This window comes from Crinia signifera, chromosome 4, assembly GCF_055691185.1.
Source record: "Crinia signifera chromosome 4, ASM5569118v1, whole genome shotgun sequence".
Classification (NCBI taxonomy): Eukaryota; Metazoa; Chordata; class Amphibia; order Anura; family Myobatrachidae; genus Crinia; species Crinia signifera.
The window spans coordinates 340,707,492-340,726,261 of record NC_139220.1 but is presented as its reverse complement, the minus strand read 5'-3'; the positions used below and the strand labels follow the sequence as shown (position 1 = coordinate 340,726,261).

Sequence of the window (18,770 nt, the reverse complement as noted above, 5' to 3'; positions counted from 1 at the left end):
AGATGGCATAGGAGGGGTAATTCAGAGTCAGGAAAAGTAGATGGTGTAGGAGGAGTAATGGGGAGTCATGGTCGAGTCGATCGCGTAAGATGGGTAATGGGGAGTCATGGGAGAGTCGATGGCGTAAGATGGGTAATGGGGAGTCAGGGAGAGTAGATGGTGTAGAAGGGGTAATGGGGAGTCAGGGAGAGTAGATGGTGTAGGAGGGGTAATGGGGAGTCAGGGAGAGTAGATGGTGTAGGAGGGGTAATGGGGAGTCAGGGAGAGTAGATGATGTAGGAGGGGTAATGGGGAGTCAGGGAGAGTAGAAGGGGTAATGGGGAGTCAGGAAGAGTAGATGATGTAGGAGGGGTAATGGGGAGTCAGGGAGAGTAGATGGTGTAGGAGGGGTAGTGGAGATTCAGGTGAGAGTAGATGGTGTAGAAGGGGTAATGGGGAGTCAGGAAGAGTAGATGGTGTAGGAGGGGTAATGGGGAGTCAGGGAGAGTAGATGGTGTAGGAGAAGTAGTGGAGATTAAGGTGAGAGTAGATGGTGTAGAAGGGGTAATGGAGAGTCAGGGAGAGTAGATGGTGTAGGAGGGGTAATGGAGAGTCAGGTGAGAGTAGATGGTGTAGAAGAGGTAATGGGGAGTCAGGAAGAGTAGATGGTGTAGGAGGGGTAATGGGGAGTCAGGGAGAGTAGATGGTGTAGGAGGGGTAGTGGAGATTCAGGTGAGAGTAGATGGTGTAGAAGGGGTAATGGGGAGTCAGGAAGAGTAGATGGTGTAGAAGGGGTAATGGGGAGTCAGGGAGAGTAGATGGTGTAGAAGGGGTAATGGGGAGTCAGGGAGAGTAGATGGTGTAGAAGGGGTAATGGGGAGTCAGGGAGAGTAGATGGTGTAGGAGGGGTAATGGGGAGTCAGGGAGAGTAGATGGTGTAGGAGGGGTAATGGGGAGTCAGGGAGAGTAGATGATGTAGGAGGGGTAATGGGGAGTCAGGGAGAGTAGATGGTGTAGAAGGGGTAATGGGGAGTCAGGGAGAGTAGATGATGTAGGAGGGGTAATAAGTTATTGGGAAATAGCAGATGTGGCAAGAGGGAAGACAGCACCTGAGAGATCATCTACAAGTTACCTGAGCAATGAGAATACCGATGACAAGAGACAGCTGATGGAGGGTCCCTAGGGCCCCGCGGAGATGTGTTGGGGAGATCTCACCCACATACATTGGTACCAACCCTGATGCCAGACCTGCAGTAATACAGAGACAATGATGCTGACTAGGAGGTATGCCATTCCATGTGCCAGGAAATCAGTCACTTTTATCCTTTTTATGGGTTGAGAATTCCTTATCCGAAAAGCTGAGGACCAGGAGCACTGGATTAGGGGTCATTTCAGATTTGGGAATTGTTTTGTTTTTGTATCTACGGATGTGGCTGCCACTGCACTGAAGGGGTCAATCCCTGTGCAGCAAATGCCATCTTTAAATGACAATGTGCGCTTGACATGTTTAAAATGTCTTTTCACACGAGTTGAGCTGGGACTGCAGTGCTGCTGCGGGGGAATCCTGCACCGTACAGTGAAAAATATATGGGTCCCAGGCAATGTTCCCTCTAATTTTACGAAGGCTGTGTGCGGCAAAAGATTTTGGCTGTGCAACTTTGGAAGGAAATTTTAATTTTTGTGCGTCACTGATATATAATTGGAAAATGACATTCAACATTTGTGTTAACTTTACTTCAAAATTATATTAAACATTTGAACATTCAAAACACAGCACACAATGTAGTTAATGGGTGAAACACACATTGAGTCCACAACTGCAAAAACGGACCACTGCTGCTTTGTGCGCTCTGTTGTAATGTCTGTGCGCACGCTTGTCGAGTTGTGTGCACGCGCACACGTGCACAGCTTAGAGGGAACACTGGTCCCAGGGACCCCTCACTTCATATAGTTGGAGTCCTACTCCACTGTTTCTGGGTCCCACCACATAGTTTGCTTTTGAGCTAACCCCCTGCCCCCCACACCACCACCACCCCTAGAGTACAATTCTTCTTAGGGGGGTAGAATAAAGAGTGAGTGGTGGTAAAGAGGGTGCTGAGGAAAGAGACAGTGAAAAATAGAGAGGAGCTAGAGGGAATGAGATATAGAGAAGTGTAAGAAGGAGGGTGTCAGACATAAGGGGAAGAGCAAGTGAGAGACAGGGGTGCAATCAGGAGTGAGAGTGTGTCAGGGAAAGAAAGAGGGAAAGAGAACAAGAGTGTCAGAGAGAGAGAGAGGGAAGAGTACAAGCAGGAGTGAGAGAGTGTCAGGGAGATAAAGGTGGAAAGAACAAGAGTGTGTATCAGGGAGAGAGAGAGAGGGAAGGGTGCAAGCAGGAGTGAGAGTGTGTCAGGGAAAGAAAGGTGGAAAGAGAACGAGAGAGTGTGTCAGGGAGAGAGTGAGGGAAGGGTGCAAGAAGTAGTGAGAGAGTGTCAGGGATAGAAAGGTGGAAAGAGAACGTGACTGTGTCAGGGAGAGAGAGAGAAAAGGGTGCGAGCAGGAGTGAGAGAGTGTCAGGGAGAGAAAGGTGGAAAGAGCGAGAGTGTGTGTCAGGGAGAGAGAGTGTCAGGAAGAGAAAGGTGGAAAGAAAGAGAGTGTATGTCAGGGAGAGAGAGAGGGAAGGGTGCAAGCAGGAGTGAAAGAGTGTCGGGGAGAGAAAGGTGGAAAGAGAATGTGAGTGTGTGTCAGGGAGAGAGAGACAGGGGGAAGGGTGCGAGCAGGTGTGAGAGAGGGGGAAAGAGAACGAGGATGTGTTTCAGGGAAAGAAAGAGGGAAAGAGAATGAGAGTGTCGAGGAGTGAGAGCATGTCAGGGAAAGAAAGGTGGAAAGAAAACGAGAGATTGTGTCAGGGAGAGGGAGAGGGAATGGTGCGAGCAGGAGGGAGAGTGTCAGGGAAAGAAAGGTGGAAAGAGAACGAGAGTGTGTGTCAGGGAGGGAAGGGTGCAACCAGGAGTGAGAGAGTGTCAGGGAGGGAAAGGTAGAAAGAGAACGAGAATGTGTGTCAGGAAGGGAAGGGTGCGAGCAGGAGTGAGAGAGTGTCAGGGAGAGAAAGGTGGAAAGAGAATGAGAGTGTGTGTCAGGGAGAGAGCGGGAAGGGTGCACGCAGGAGTGAGAGAGTGTCAGGGAGAGAAAGGTGCAAAGAGAATGAGAGTGTGTGTCAGGGAGAGAGAGAGGGAAGGGTGCAAGCAGGAGTGAGGGAGTGTCAGGGAGAGAAAGGTGGAAAGAAAGAGAGTGTGTGTGAGGGAGAGAGAGAGGGAAGGGTGCGAGCAGGAGTGAGAGAGTGTCAGGGAAAGAAAGGTGGAAAGAGAACGAGAGTGTGTGTCAGGGAGAGAGAGTGTCAGGGAGAGAAAGGTGGAAAGAAAGAGAGTGTGTGTCAGAGAGAGAGAGAGAGGGAAGGGTCCGAGCAGGAGTGAAAGAGTGTCAGGGAGAGAAAGGTGGAAAGAGAATGTGAGTGTGTGTCAGGGAGAGAGAGAGAGGGGGAAGGGTGCGAGCAGGAGTGAGAGAGTGTCAGGGAGAGAAAGGGGGAAAGAGAACGAGAGTGTGTGTCAGGAAGAGGGAGAGGGAATGGTGCGAGCAGGAGGGAGAGTGTCAGGGAAAGAAAGGTGGAAAGAGAATGAGAGTGTGTGTCAGGGAGGGAAGGGTGCAACCAGGAGTGAGAGAGTGTCAGGGAGGGAAAGGTGGAAAGAGAACGAGAATGTGTGTCAGGAAGGGAAGGGTGCGAGCAGGAGTGAGAGAGTGTCAGGGAGAGAAAGGTGGAAAGAGAATGAGAGTGTGTGTCAGGGAGAGAGAGAGGGAAGGGTGCACGCAGGAGTGAGAGAGTGTCAGGGAGAGAAAGGTGCAAAGAGAATGAGAGTGTTTGTCAGGGAGAGAGAGAGGGAAGGGTGCAAGCAGGAGTGAGGGAGTGTCAGGGAGAGAAAGGTGGAAAGAAAGAGAGTGTGTGTGAGGGAGAGAGAGGGAAGGGTGTGAGCAGGAGTGAGAGAGTGTCAGGGAAAGAAAGGTGGAAAGAGAACGAGAGTGTGTGTCAGGAAGAGAGAGTGTCAGGGAGAGAAAGGTGAAAAGAAAGAGAGTGTGTGTCAGAGAGAGAGAGAAAGGGAAGGGTGCGAGCAGGAGTGAAAGAGTGTCAGGGAGAGAAAGGTGGAAAGAGAATGTGAGTGTGTGTCAGGGAGAGAGAGAGAGGGGGAAGGGTGCGAGCAGGAGTGAGAGAGTGTCAGGGAGAGAAAGGGGGAAAGAGAACGAGAGTGTGTGTCAGGGAGAGAGAGTGTCAGGGAGAGAAAGGTGGAAAGAAAGAGAGTGTGTCAGAGAGAGAGAGGGAAGGGTGCGAGCAGGAGTGAAAGAGTGTCAGGGAGAGAAAGGTGGAAAGAGAATGTGAGTGTGTGTCAAGGAGAGAGAGAAGGGTGAGAGCAGAAGTGAGAGTGTGTCATGGAAAGAAAAGGGGAAAGAGAACGAGAGTGTGTGTCAGGAAGAGAGAGAGGGAAGGGTGCACGCAGGAGTGAGAGAGTGTCAGGGAGAGATAGGTGGAAAGAGAATGAGCGTGTGTGTCAGGGAGAAAGAGGGGAGGGTGCGAGCAGGAGTAAGTGTGTCAGGGAATGAAGATGAGAGAGTGTGTCCAGGAGGGAAAGGTGCGAGCAGGAGTGAGAGAGTGTGGAGAGGGAGAGAAAGGTGGAAAGAGAATGAGAGTGTGTGTCAGAGAGAGAGAGAGAGAGAGAGAGAGAGAGAGAGAAGGGTGCACGCAGGAGTGAGAGAGTGTCAGGGAGAGAAAGGTGCAAAGAGAATGAGAGTGTGTGTCAGGGAGAGAGAGAGGGAAGGGTGCAAGCAGGAGTGAGGGAGTGTCAGGGAGAGAAAGGTGGAAAGAAAGAGAGTGTGTGTGAGGGAGAGAGAGAGGGAAGGGTGCAAGCAGGAGTGAGGGAGTGTCAGGGAGAGAAAGGTGGAAAGAAAGAGAGTGTGTGTGAGGGAGAGAGAGAGGGAAGGGTGCGAGCAGGAGTGAGAGAGTGTCAGGGAAAGAAAGGTGGAAAGAGAACGAGAGTGTGTGTCAGGGAGAGAGAGAGTGTCAGGGAGAGAAAGGTGGAAAGAAAGAGAGTGTGTGTCAGAGAGAGAGAGAGAGGGAAGGGTGCGAGCAGGAGTGAAAGAGTGTCAGGGAGAGAAAGGTGGAAAGAGAATGTGAGTGTGTGTCAGGGAGAGAGAGAGAGGGGGAAGGGTGCGAGCAGGAGTGAGAGAGTGTCAGGGAGAGAAAGGGGGAAAGAGAACGAGAGTGTGTGTCAGGAAGAGGGAGAGGGAATGGTGCGAGCAGGAGGGAGAGTGTCAGGGAAAGAAAGGTGGAAAGAGAACGAGAGTGTGTGTCAGGGAGGGAAGGGTGCAACCAGGAGTGAGAGAGTGTCAGGGAGGGAAAGGTGGAAAGAGAACGAGAATGTGTGTCAGGAAGGGAAGGGTGCGAGCAGGAGTGAGAGAGTGTCAGGGAGAGAAAGGTGGAAAGAGAATGAGAGTGTGTGTCAGGGAGAGAGAGAGGGAAGGGTGCACGCAGGAGTGAGAGAGTGTCATGGAGAGAAAGGTGCAAAGAGAATGAGAGTGTGTGTCAGGGAGAGAGAGAGGGAAGGGTGCAAGCAGGAGTGAGGGAGTGTCAGGGAGAGAAAGGTGGAAAGAAAGAGAGTGTGTGTGAGGGAGAGAGAGAGGGAAGGGTGCGAGCAGGAGTGAGAGAGTGTCAGGGAAAGAAAGGTGGAAAGAGAACGAGAGTGTGTGTCAGGAAGAGAGAGTGTCAGGGAGAGAAAGGTGGAAAGAAAGAGAGTGTGTGTCAGAGAGAGAGAGAGAGGGAAGGGTGCGAGCAGGAGTGAAAGAGTGTCAGGGAGAGAAAGGTGGAAAGAGAATGTGAGTGCGTGTCAAGGAGAGAGAGAGGGGGAAGGGTGCGAGCAGGAGTGAGAGAGTGTCAGGGAGAGAAAGGGGGAAAGAGAACGAGAGTGTGTGTCAGGGAGAGAGAGTGTCAGGGAGAGAAAGGTGGAAAGAAAGAGAGTGTGTGTCAGAGAGAGAGAGGGAAGGGTGCGAGCAGGAGTGAAAGAGTGTCAGGGAGAGAAAGGTGGAAAGAGAATGTGAGTGTGTGTCAAGGAGAGAGAGAAGGGTGAGAGCAGAAGTGAGAGTGTGTCATGGAAAGAAAAGGGGAAAGAGAACGAGAGTATGTGTCAGGAAGAGAGAGAGGGAAGGGTGCACGAAGGAGTGAGAGAGTGTCAGGGAGAGATAGGTGGAAAGAGAACGAGCATGTGTGTCAGGGAGAGAGAGGGGAGGGTGCGAGCAGGAGTAAGTGTGTCAGGGAATGAAGATGAGAGAGTGTGTCCAGGAGGGAAAGGTGCGAGCAGGAGTGAGAGAGTGTCAGGGAGAGAAAGGTGGAAAGAGAATGAGAGTGTGTGTCAGAGAGAGAGAGAGAGTGGGAAGGGTGCGAGCAGGAGTGAGAGAGTGTCAGGGAGAGAAAGGGGGAAAGAGAACGAGAGTGTGTGTCAGGGAGAGAGAGTGTCAGGGAGAGAAAGGTGGAAAGAAAGAGTGTGTGTCAGAGAGAGAGAGGGAAGGGTGCGAGCAGGAGTGAAAGAGTGTCAGGGAGAGAAAGGTGGAAAGAGAATGTGAGTGTGTGTCAAGGAGAGAGAGAAGGGTGTGAGCAGAAGTGAGAGTGTGTCATGGAAAGAAAAGGGGAAAGAGAACGAGAGTGTGTGTCAGGAAGAGAGAAAGAGAGAGAGGGAAGGGTGCACGTAGGAGTGAGAGAGTGTCAGGGAGAGATACAGTAGGTGGAAAGAGAACGAGCGTGTGTGTCAGGGAGAGAGAGGGGAGGGTGCGAGCAGGAGTAAGTGTGTCAGGGAATGAAAACGAGAGAGTGTGCCCAGGAGGGAAAGGTGCAAGCAGGAGTGACAGAGTGTCAGGGAGAGAAAGGTGGAAAGAGAATGAGAGTGTGTGTCAGGGAGAAAGAGAGAGGGAAGGGTGCAAGCAGGAGTGAGGGAGTGTCAGGGAGAGAAAGGTGGAAAGAGAACTAGAGTGTGTGTCAGGGAGAGAGAGAGGCAAGGGTGCCAGCAGGAGTGAAAGAGTGCCAGGGAGAGAAAGGTGGAAAGAGAATGTGAGTGCGTGTCAGGGAGATAGAGACAAGGGGAAGGGTGCGAGCAGCTGTGAGAGAGTGTCAGGGAAAGAAAACGAGAAAGAGATCGAGAGTGTGTGTCAGGGAAAGAAAGAGGGAAAGAGAAACGAGAGTGTCAGGGAGAGAGAGAGAGGGAAGAGTACGAGCAGGAATGAGAGCGTGTCATGGAGAGAAAGGTGGAAAGAACGAGAGTGTGTATCAGGGAGAGAGAGAGGCAGGGGTGCAAGCAGGAGTGAGAATGTGTCAGGGAAAGAAAGGTGCAAGAGAATGTCACGTTTCGTGAAGCACCAGCTGGAGTGTAACGGAGGCTGGATGCTTTAATATAAGGTTGTTGCATTAACGACAGAAGGGAGTGAAGCAATGAGATAAAGTAAAACCTTATTTAATAAAGATACTGCGGTACAGGTTGTAATAATGGCACAGTAATAATACTGTAGTTTCTGGTATGATAAAAGTCAATGATATGCAATACTTTATTGAAGAAGTTGAAGATGCTTGGTAATTGAAAGAAGTATTGAAGAATGGTTGAAGAATTGGATGATTGGATGAAGATTGGATGATTGTAATAATTGGATGGTTAAATGAAGATTGGATGATTGGAAGAATAATTGGATGGTTGGATGATTGGATGAAGATTGGATGATTGGAAGAATAGTTGGATGGTTGGGTAAAGAATTGGAGACTTGAATAAAGAAATGATGATGAAGTCCGAATGACCTTGCTGAATGGGATCGTGGCTGCAGAACCAGGAGTAACCGTGGAGAATAACCGTCAGGAGTGAGGAGAAAGATAATACCCCTTTGGGGGGCTAACCTTATCCAGTCCGTTTAGGCGGCAGCAGGTTCTGTGGTACACAGGTATAGCAGGAGTAGAGGATGACTTCACCAGAGGCGCAGGAACTGTAGGGAATGCTACAAACAGCCAGGAGTGAACAATGATGTATAGGGATGGACATCATTGTACTGACTGCTGGTCTTGCCGGGCAAGTCAGTACTTGAAGGGTGAGCTGTGCGGCGATTGGATGGCTGTTTGACAGCACTAGGTGGAGACGCGCAGTATAGGCTGATGGATCCCAAAACATGGCCGCCGCCAGCAGAGGCGACAGAAACCAGCCGGCGGGGATTATGCGCACATGCGCTGCTGCCGGCGATTCCAGCCAGAGACCAAACCAGACCTGTCATGGTGGCCCACATCTCACGCCACCCAGACCCTGCATGGCACCGGAGTACACGCCACCACTGTCACCTGGTGGTGACAGTGCGAGAGTATGCACACCACCAGTACAAGGAACAGGAGCGGAGGTGAGCGCTGTGACAGGGGACACGCTGACAAAAGTTTTAGGGCTAGGCACAGCATAGGGGAACTGGGTAGCAGCCATGGTGGTCGTGACAGCACACCCCCTTTACGAGTGGCCCCAGGACACTCTTTGGGCTTGGTTGGGAATTTCCTATGAAAGTCTCTTATCATTTTGGGAGCATGTTCCTCGGAAGCAATGGTCCAGGACCTCTCCTCCGGCCCGTAGCCTTTCCAGTCGATTAAGTACTGTAAACGTTTGTACCGGATGCGAGAGTCCAGAATGCGGGCCACTTCATATTCGATGCCCCTGTGAGTAAAAACTTTCGGAGACTTAGGAAGAGCAGCGTGAAACTTGTTTAGTATTAAAGGTTTAAGCAATGATACATGAAATGAATTGGGAATCCTTAAATAATTTGGTAATTTTAATTTGTAGGCAACTGAATTGATGATCTGTGTTATCGGAAAAGGACCGATAAAATGAGGTGCAAATTTCATTGAAGGAACACGGAGATGAAGGTTACGAGTGGACAGCCATACCTTGTCACCCACTCTCAAAGTGGGAGCAGCTCTTCTTCTATCCGCAAACTTCTTATACTTTTGAGAAGCTTTGGTCAATGATTTCCTGACTTTCCTCCAATGTTGTCGAAGTTGCTGAAGGGTTAAAGCTACCGCTGGCACAGATGTTGAAGGTAGCTGCTGGAAATCAGGAACCCTAGGATGGAAGCCATAGTTAATAAAGAAAGGAGTGGAAGAAGAAGACGAATGGTACTGATTATTATGCCCAAATTCGGCCCATGGTAACACCTCAACCCAGTCATCTTGGGAGGAGGAAACATGCAAATGACTCTCTCCGTCTGGCCATTAAACTGCGGATGGTAGGCTGTACTAAAATTAAGCTGAATTTTAAGAACTTTACATAAAGCTCGCCAGAATTTTGCTACAAATTGTACACCTCGGTCAGACACAATTTCTTCAGGTAGCCCATGGGTTCTGAAGATCTCTTTGATGAAAAGGTTGGCTAACTTCTGAGCTGAAGGTAGACCCCGTAGTGGTATGAAGTGAGCCATCTTAGAAAATCTGTCTATGACGACCCATATGGTGGTATAACCATCGGATGATGGAAGGTCGGTAATAAAGTCCATTGACAAGTGAGTCCAAGGCCCTTTTGTAATGAAAAGTGGCCTCAATGGACCAGCTGGAGCTAAATTAGAAGATTTATGTTTGGCACAATGAGGGCAGGAAGCAATGTATTCCTGAACATCTTTCTTTAGAGCAGGCCACCAGTACCGTAGAGAAAGGAATTTGAAGGTCTTCTGGATACCTGGGTGACCGGAGAACTTGGAATCATGGGCCCAACGCAGAATCTGCCTCCTTGAGCTAGGCTTAACAAAGGTTTTACCTGGAGGAACTGGCACTCGTACAGTTGTTGCAGCAAAAGTGAGAGGATCAATAATTGGACTTCCTTCATAGGATTTAGACTCCTCCTCAGTTTCCCATGACCTAGACAGAGCATCTGCCTTACGATTCTTCGCTCCAGGAGAAAAAAGACAATCTGAAATTAAATCTAGAAAAGAACAACGCCCATCTGGCTTGACGAGGATTAAGACATTGTGCATTTTTTAAATAAAGCTAATTTTTGTGATCAGTAATAACATTGATAACATGAATTGCCCCCTCGAGTAGATACCGCCACTCCTCAAGGCCATTTTTATAGCTAACAGTTCTTGGTCCCCTATGGCGTAGTTCTGTTCAGCCGGGGAGAATTTCTTAGAGAAGAAACCACATGGATGCAACTGTCCGTCTGCCATCGGCGTGGGAGCGGTGCTTTCCCAGACTAAGACTGAGGCGTCAACCTCCAGAGTGAAGGGCAGACTGACATCTGGTTGAGCCAGAACTGGTGCAGAAATGAATTTTTCTTTGAGTAGCAGGAAGGCATTAGAAGCCTCAGAATCCCATATGGAGGGTTTGGCACCCTTGCGAGTAAGGGCAGTTATCGGAGCAACAATAGTAGAAAAGCCTTTGATGAATTTTCTATAATAATTTGCAAATCCAAGGAACCTTTGGACCCCTCTGAGAGTATGGGAACGAGGCCACGACTGGATTGCTTCCACTTTAGCTGGATCCATTTCCAGACCGGAGCCAGATACAATGTACCCTAAGAAGGGTATGGATGAGACCTCAAAAATACATTTTTCCAGTTTACAGAAAAGGAAGTTCTTTCTGAGGCGAGAGAGCACTTCTTTGACAATTTCTCGATGTTTTTGAAGATTGTTGGCAAATATCACGATATCATCGAGGTAGACTACCACATGTTTGTACAGAAGATCACGGAACAGTTCCTTCATGTAAGATTGAAAAACCGCTGGGGCATTACTTAGACCAAAGGGCATGACAAGATATTCATAGTTTCCATCTCTTGTATTAAAGGCGGTCTTCCACTCATCTCCCTCACGAATGCGAATGAGATTGTAAGCTCCGCAGAGATCTAACTTTGAAAAGATGGTTGCCCCTTCTGATTCTATCAAAAAGTTATGTGATAATTGGCAGCGGGTAACGATTTTTAATGGTAATTTCATTTAAACATCGATAGTTGATGCAAGGCCGTTACCCTCTATCCTTTTTATTCACAAAAAAGAAACCAGCTCCGGCAGGTGAAGATGAGGGGCGGATAAACCCTTTGGCTAGATTTTCTTCTATATAATCGGACATAGCTTGAGTCTCAGGCAATGGCAAAGGGTAAGTTCGACCCCGAGGAAGATTTTTGCCTGGTATCAGCTCGATAGAGCAGTCCCACGGACGATGAGGAGGTAATTTGTCGGTAGCCTTTTTGCAAAATACATCGGAAAAGTCTTGGTATGGGGTAGGTAACCCTTCTGGAATCTGAAGGGAGATTTGACGTGTGGGTGCCATAGATTTGAGACATGATTTGGTACAGGTGGCACCCCAAGTTTGAACCTGGGACATTACCCAATTGATACTGGGATTATGGGTACGTAGCCAGGGGAGACCCAAAACTATTAGGTAGGAAGATTTGGGAATGACAAAGAACTGTATTTTTTCAACATGTAGACCAGGCATTCCCAACCGCGGTCCTCAAGGCACACCAGTGCAGGTTTTAGTGATATCCAGGCTTGAGCACAGGTGACTTAATTAGTACCTGAGTGTTTCTGATTAAACCATCTGTGCTTGAAGCCTGGATATCTTTAAAACCTGCATTGTTGGTGTGCCTTTAGGACCGTGGTTGGGAAAGCCTGATGTAGACCAATTTGCAGAGTTAAAGGTTGAGTTTTTAAAGTGACAGTCTCTCCTAATATACGACTCCCATCCACAGCGGTAAGGTACACTGGGCTCTAAAGGGGGGTGGTAGGTAGACGCCAACGTTTGACAACATCAGTGGTGATGAAACTTTCAGCTGCTCCTGAGTCGAGAAGAGCTGGCAACTGTCTGAACTGATGTTTAACTCGTAAAGAAACTTGCAGAATACAGTCTTTGTTATTTGGAGAGGGGATAACAACCCCTAACCTGCCCTCTCTCTTACAGGTTAGGTTCTGGCATTTCCCGGCTTCTTGGGACAGGAATCGACGGCATGCTGGGGATCAGCACAATAAAGACAAAGGGGTTCGTCCTGACGACGTTTACGCTCAGCTCGAGTCAATTTGAAGCGGTTGACCTGCATAGGTTCCTCCGCTGGTAATGAAATAGATTTAGGTGCTTGAAAAGTTGGACTAGGAGTGACTCGATTTCTCTCTTGATTTCTCTCTCTGAGCCTCAGATCAATTTTAGTACAGAGAGAGATCAGATCTTCTAGTCTGGAAGGCAGATCTCTTGCCGCAAGTTCATCTTTAATTGTATCTGAGTGTCCATTCATAAAGGCCGCGAGGAAGGCCTCTTCATTACAGGCTAATTCAGCTGCCAGGATTTTAAACTGAATTAGATATTGACCTACTGTCCTAGATCCTTGACGAAGGCGTAGAATTTCCGTTGCGGCTGAACTGAGTCGACCTGGTTTGTCGAAGATGATTTTAACGTGGAGATAAAACAAGCATAATCAGCTAGAAGGGGATCTGCTTTTTCCCACAGGGGAGATGCCCAATTGAGAGCAGAGTCAGTAAGGAGGGATATCACATAAGCTACTTTGGTTCGATCAGTAGGAAAATATGAAGACTGAAGTTCAAAGTGAATTTCACATTGGTTTATGAAGCCTCTACAGTTTTTTGGATTGCCATCAAACTTGGCTGGAGTAGGAAGTTGCAGATGGGCTGTGACTCCTGTCATTGGGGTCTAGGCGGTGGCGCCGGTGTAGCTGTTGACCCTTGGCCCTTTTGCAATGTTGTTTGAATAATACATCTTTTTGACAGGCCCTGGAGGGCATGAATGACTTGCTCCTGAGCAGCCTCCTGTTGATCCAGACGAGCCGCCAGCTGTTGTACTGGAGCAGCTACTCGCTCCTGACCTGATGCTGGATCCATGGAGTCAGTACAAACTGTCACGTTTCGTGAAGCACCAGCTGGAGTGTAACGGAGGCTGGGTGCTTTGATGTAGGGCAGTTGCATTAACGACAGAAGGAAGTGAAGCAATGAGATAAAGTAAAACCTTATTTAATAAAGATACTGCGGTACAGGTTGTAATAATGGCACAATAATAATACTGTCGTTTCTGGTATGATAAAAGTCAATGATATGCAATACTTTATTGAAGAAGTTGAAGATGCTTGGTAATTGAAAGAAGTATTGAAGAATGGTTGAAGAATTGGATGATTGGATAAAGACTTGAATGATTGGATGAAGATTGGATGATTGTAATAATAATTGGATGGTTAAATGAAGATTGGATGATTGGAAGAATAATTGGATGGTTGGGTGATTGGAAGAACAATTGGATGATTGGATGAATATTGGATGATTGGAAGAATAATTGGATGACTGGATGAAGATTGGATGATTGGATGAAGATTGGATGATTGGAAGAATAGTTAGAAAAGGATGGTTGGGTAAAGAATTGGAGACTTGAATAAAGAAATGATGATGAAGTCTGAATGACCTTGCTGAATGGGATCGTGGCTGCAGAACCAGGAGTAACTGTGGAGAATAACCGTCAGGAGTGAGGAGAAAGATAATACCCCTTTGGGGGGCTAACCTTATCCAGTCCGTTTAGGCGGCAGCAGGTTCCGTGGTACACAGGTATAGCAGTGAGACGATCAGCAGGAGTAGAGGATGACCTCACCGGAGGCGCAGGAACTGTAGTAACTACCACAGACAGCCAGGAGTGAACAATGATGTATAGGGATGGACATCATTGTACTGACTGCCGGTCTTGCCGGGCAAGTCAGTACTTGAAGGGTGAGCTGTGCGGCGATTGGATGGCGCAGTATAGGCTGATGGATCCCAAAACATGGCCACCACCAGCGGAGGCGACAGAAACCAGCCGGCGGGGATTGTGCGCACAGGCGCTGCTGCCGGCGATTCCAGCCAGAGACCAAACCAAACACAGACCTGTCATGGCGGCCCACATCTCACGCCACCCAGACCCTGCATGGCACCGGAGTAAACGCCACCACTGTCACCTGGTGGTGACAGTGCGAGAGTATGCACACCACCAGCATAAGGAACAGGAGCGGAGGTGAGCGCTGTGGCAGGAGACACGCTGACATAAGTCTTAGGGCTAGGCACAGCACAGGGGAATTGGGTAGCAGCCATGGTGGTCGTGACAGAGAACATGAGAGTGTGTCAGGGAGAGAGAGAGAGGGAAGGGTGCGAGCAGGAGTGAGAACATGTCAGGGAAAGAAAGGTGGAAAGAGAACAAGAGTGTGTGTCAGGGAGGGAAGGGTGCAACCGGGAGTGAGAGAGTGTCAGGGAGGGAAAGGTGGAAAGAGAATGTGAGTGTGTGTCAGGGAGAGAGAGAGAGAGGAAAGGGTGCGAGCAGGAGTGAGAACATGTCAGGGAAAGAAAGGTGGAAAGAGAACGAGAGTGTGTGTCAGGGAGAGAGAGAGAGAGAGAAGGGTGCGAGCAGGAGTGAGAGTGTGTCAGGGAGAGAAAGGGGGAAAGAGAACGAGAGTGTGTGTCAGGGAGGGAAGGGTGCAACCAGGAGTGAGAGAGTGTCAGGGAGGGAAAGGTGGAAAGAGAATGTGAGTGTGTGTCAGGGAGAGAGAGAAAAGGGTGTGAGCAGAAGTGAGAGTGTGTCAGGTACAGAAAGGGGGAAAGAATGAGAGTGTGTGTCAGGGAGAGAGAGAGAGAGAGAGAGAGAGAGGGAAGGGTGCGAGCAGGAGTGAGTGTGTCAGGGAGAGAAAGGGGGAAAGAATGAGAGTGTGTGTCAGGGAGAGAGAGAGAGAGAGGGAAGGGAGTGTGTCAGGGAGAGAAAGGGGGAAAGAATGAGAGTGTGTGTCAGGGAGAGAGAGAGAGAGGGAAGGGTGCGAGCAGGAGTGAGTGTGTCAGGGAGAGAAAGGGGGAAAGAGACCGAGAGTGTTTCAGGGAGAGAAAAGGGTTAGAGATAGAATAAGAGAGGGTGTCAGGGAGAGAAAAGGATAAGAGACGGAATAAGAGAGGGTGTCAGGGAGAGAAAAGGATAAGAGACGGAATAAGAGAGGGTGTCAGGGAGAGAAAAGGATAAGAGACGGAATAAGAGGGGGTGTCAGGGAGAGAAAAGGATAAGAGACGGAATAAGAGAGGGTGTCAGGGAGAGAAAAGGATAAGAGACAGAGTAAGAGAGGGTGTCAGGGAGAGAAAAGGATAAGAGAAAGAATAAGAGAGGGTGTCAGGGAGAGAAAAGGATAAGAGACGGAATAAGAGAGGGTGTCAGGGAGAGAAAAGGATAAGAGAAAGAATAAGAGAGGGTGTCAGGGAGAGAAAAGGATAAGAGACGGAATAAGAGAGGGTGTCGGAGAGAAAAGGATAAGAGATGGAATAAGAGAGGGTGTCAGGATGAGAGAGAGACAGCTCTTGGTAAAGAGAATAAGAGACTGTCAGAGAAAGAGAGAGAGAGGAAATATGTGGAGAAGACAAAGAGGCTTGGTGCGGGAGAGAGAGAGAAAAAGAAAATGGATGTGGAAAGAACGAAAAAGAGGAAAGAGAAGGGGTGGGGGAAGGGTGAGAGTGGGGTGATTAGGCCTCAGTAAGCAATGTTGGTACTTCTTTACTTTCACGGCGCCAGCATGGCGCCGCGCGTCAGAGTCCCCTTGCGGGCTCGGTGGCTCGCTACGCTCGCCACGCTAATTAAAATCAACTCCATGCCAACATGGATAGTGGAGGTATGAACTATCCATGTTGGCATGGCGTTAACTTCGTTTATTTTACTTAGTTTGTGGCGAGCGTAACCCGGAAGTACCGCAATGTTCTGCAGGATATGGGATGGATAAGGCCTCAGTGTGTGATGCTCTGCAGGTATGGGATAGATAAGGCCTCAGTGAGCGTTGCTCTGCAGGATACGGGATGGATAAGGCCTCAGTGAGTGATGCTCTGCAGGTATGGGATAGGTAAGGCCTCATTGAGTGATGCTCTGCAGGATATAGGATGGATATGGCCTCAGTGAGTGATACTCTGCAGGTATGTGATAGATAAGGCCTCAGTGAGTGATGCTCTGCATGATATGGGATGGATAAGGCCTCAGTGAGTGATGCTCTGCAGAATGTGGAATGGATAAGGCCTCAGTGAGTGATACTCTGCAGGATATGGGATAGATAAGGCCTCAGTGAGTGATGTTCTGCAGCATATGGGATGAATAAGGCCTCAGTGAGTGATGATCTGCAGCATATGGGATAGATAAGGCCTCAGTGAGTGATGCTCTGCAGGATATGTGATAGATAAGGCCTCAGTGAGTGATGCTCTGCAGGATATAGGATGGATAAGGCCTCAGCGAGTGATGTTCTGCAGGATATGGGATGGATAAGGCCTCAGCGAGTGATGCTCTGCAGGATATAGGGTGGATAAGGCCTCAGCGAGTGATGCTCTGCAGGATATAGGGTGGATAAGGCCTCAGTGAGTGATGCTCTGCAGGATATAGGGTGGATAAGGCCTCAGTGAGTGATGCTCTGCAGGATATAGGGTGGATAAGGCCTCAGTGAGTGATGCTCTGCAGGATATAGGGTGGATAAGGCCTCAGCGAGTGATGCTCTGCAGGATATAGGGTGGATAAGGCCTCAGTGAGTGATGCTCTGCAGGATATGGGATGGATAAGGCCTCAGTGAGTGATGTTCTGCAGGATATGGGATGGATAAGGCCTCAGTGAGTGATGCTCTGCAGGATATAGGGTGGATAAGGCCTCAGTGAGTGATGCTCTGCAGGATATAGGGTGGATAAGGCCTCAGTGAGTGATGCTCTGCAGGATATAGGGTGGATAAGGCCTCAGTGAGTGATGCTCTGCAGGATACGGCCTCAGTAAGTGATGTTCTGCAGTAAATATTAATATGTCATACCTGAATAGACTCCAATAATGAATCGCCCAACGATCATCATCTCATATGATTGGCTTATCTGGGACAGCCCCATAAGACTTCCACCAATGAAAGCAAATATATTATTGGCAATCATAGCTCTCTTCCTGCACCGCGACATGCACATGTATGTAACATGGAAATAAGGGAAAATATGATTAGAAAACGCTGGTTCATGCTCAACTATCCTGATGCTATACCATAGAGTCACACGGTCCCATCCTGATGCTATACCATAGAGTCACACGGTCCCATCCTGATGCTATACCATAGAGTCACACACGTCCCATCCTGATGCTATACCATAGAGTCACACGGTCCCATCCTGATTCTATACCATAGAGTCACACGGTCCCATCCGGATGCTATACCATAGAGTCACACGGTCCCATCCTGATGCTATACCATAGAGTCACACGGTCCCATCCTGATGCTATACCATAGAGTCACACGGTCCCATCCTGATTCTATACCATAGAGTCACACGGTCCCATCCTACTGCTATACCATAGAGTCACACAGTCCCGTCCTGATTCTATACCATAGAGTCACAAGGTCCCATCCTGATTCTATACCATAGAGTCACACGGTCCCAGCCTGATTCTATACCATAGAGTCACACGGTCCCATCCTAATGCTATACCATAGAGTCACACAGAGTCCCATCCTGATGCTATACCATAGAGTCACACAGTCCCATCCTGATGCTATACCATAGAGTCACACGGTCCCATCCTAATGCTATACCATAGAGTCACACAGAGTCCCAGCCTGATGCTATACCATAGAGTCACATGGTCCCATCCTGATGCTATACCATAGAGTCACACGGTCCCATCCTGATGCTATACCATAGAGTCACACGGTCCCATCCTGATGTTATACCATAGAGTCACACGGTCCCATCCTGATGTTATACCATAGAGTCACACGGTCCCATCCTGATGCTATACCATAGAGTCACACGGTCCCATCCTGATGCTATACCATAGAGTCACACGGTCCCATCCTGATGCTATACCATAGAGTCACACGGTCCCAACCTGATTCTATACCATAGAGTCACACACAGTCCCATCCTGATGCTATACCATAGGAGTCACACACAGTCCCATCCTGATGCTATACCATAGAGTCACACGGTCCCATCCTGATTCTATACCATAGAGTCACACGGTCCCATCCTGATTCTATACCATAGAGTCACACGGTCCCATCCTGATGCTATACCATAGAGTCACACGTCCCAGCCTGATGCTATACCATAGAGTCACACAGAGTCCCATCCTGATGCTATACCATAGAGTCACACACAGTCCCATCCTGATGCTATACCATAGAGTCACACACAGTCCCATCCTGATGCTATACCATAGAGTCACACACGTCCCATCCTGATGCTATACCATAGAGTCACACACAGTAGTAGTAGTAGTAGTAGTAGTACGTTTATTTATAAGGCGCCGCAAAGTGTCCGCAGCGCCGTACTTAGCAAACAAAAAAAAAAAAATTACAAGGTAACGTACAGGGTGTGTTGAAAGATACAGTATAAATAGGGGTATAGCTGGTAGAACTAAAATCAGCATCAGTTCAGAAGTAGGTGTCAAAATAGTCAAGGAGACCGAAGATGAAGTAGAGGAAGGGAAGAACAGGACAGGAGCACAGGTGAGGTAATGAGGTAGGGTGAGTACGTGAGGAAGGAGGGCCCTGCTCATAAGAGTTAACATACTAAAAATAGGTGGGTGGACGAACGAAATACAATAGGATAGGTAGGAACGGAGGCAGGATAGGAGGATCAAAAGAGGTTAGGAGGAGGGATAGGCTAGTCGAAAAAAGTGGGTTTTGAGGGAGCGCTTGAAGGAGGTAAGGGAATCAGATAGCCTGATGGGTGGCGGGCGGTTGTTCTAGTGCAGGGGGGCAGTGCGAGAG

At 48.7% G+C, this 18,770-nt stretch overlaps 1 protein-coding gene across 6 annotated transcripts in view; it reads right to left on the bottom strand.

The window, feature by feature from the left end:
• SLC2A4 (solute carrier family 2 member 4) overlaps positions 1 to 18,770 on the bottom strand; it is a 114,369-nt gene that overhangs the window by 12,627 nt on the left and 82,972 nt on the right. For 4 of the 6 annotated variants that reach the window (XM_083185908.1, XM_083185909.1, XM_083185907.1 and 1 more), the window contains 2 exons: positions 16,824 to 16,948; positions 1,112 to 1,227 (listed from right to left, as the gene is read on the bottom strand). In XM_083185908.1, coding sequence (XP_083042034.1) covers positions 1,112 to 1,227; positions 16,824 to 16,948 — 241 coding nt within the window. Of the gene's footprint in view, positions 1 to 1,111; positions 1,228 to 8,953; positions 9,129 to 9,815; positions 11,573 to 13,552; positions 13,663 to 16,823; positions 16,950 to 18,770 lie in introns of those variants that run through there. The other 2 variants (XM_083185912.1, XM_083185911.1) reach the window with 2 other exon arrangements.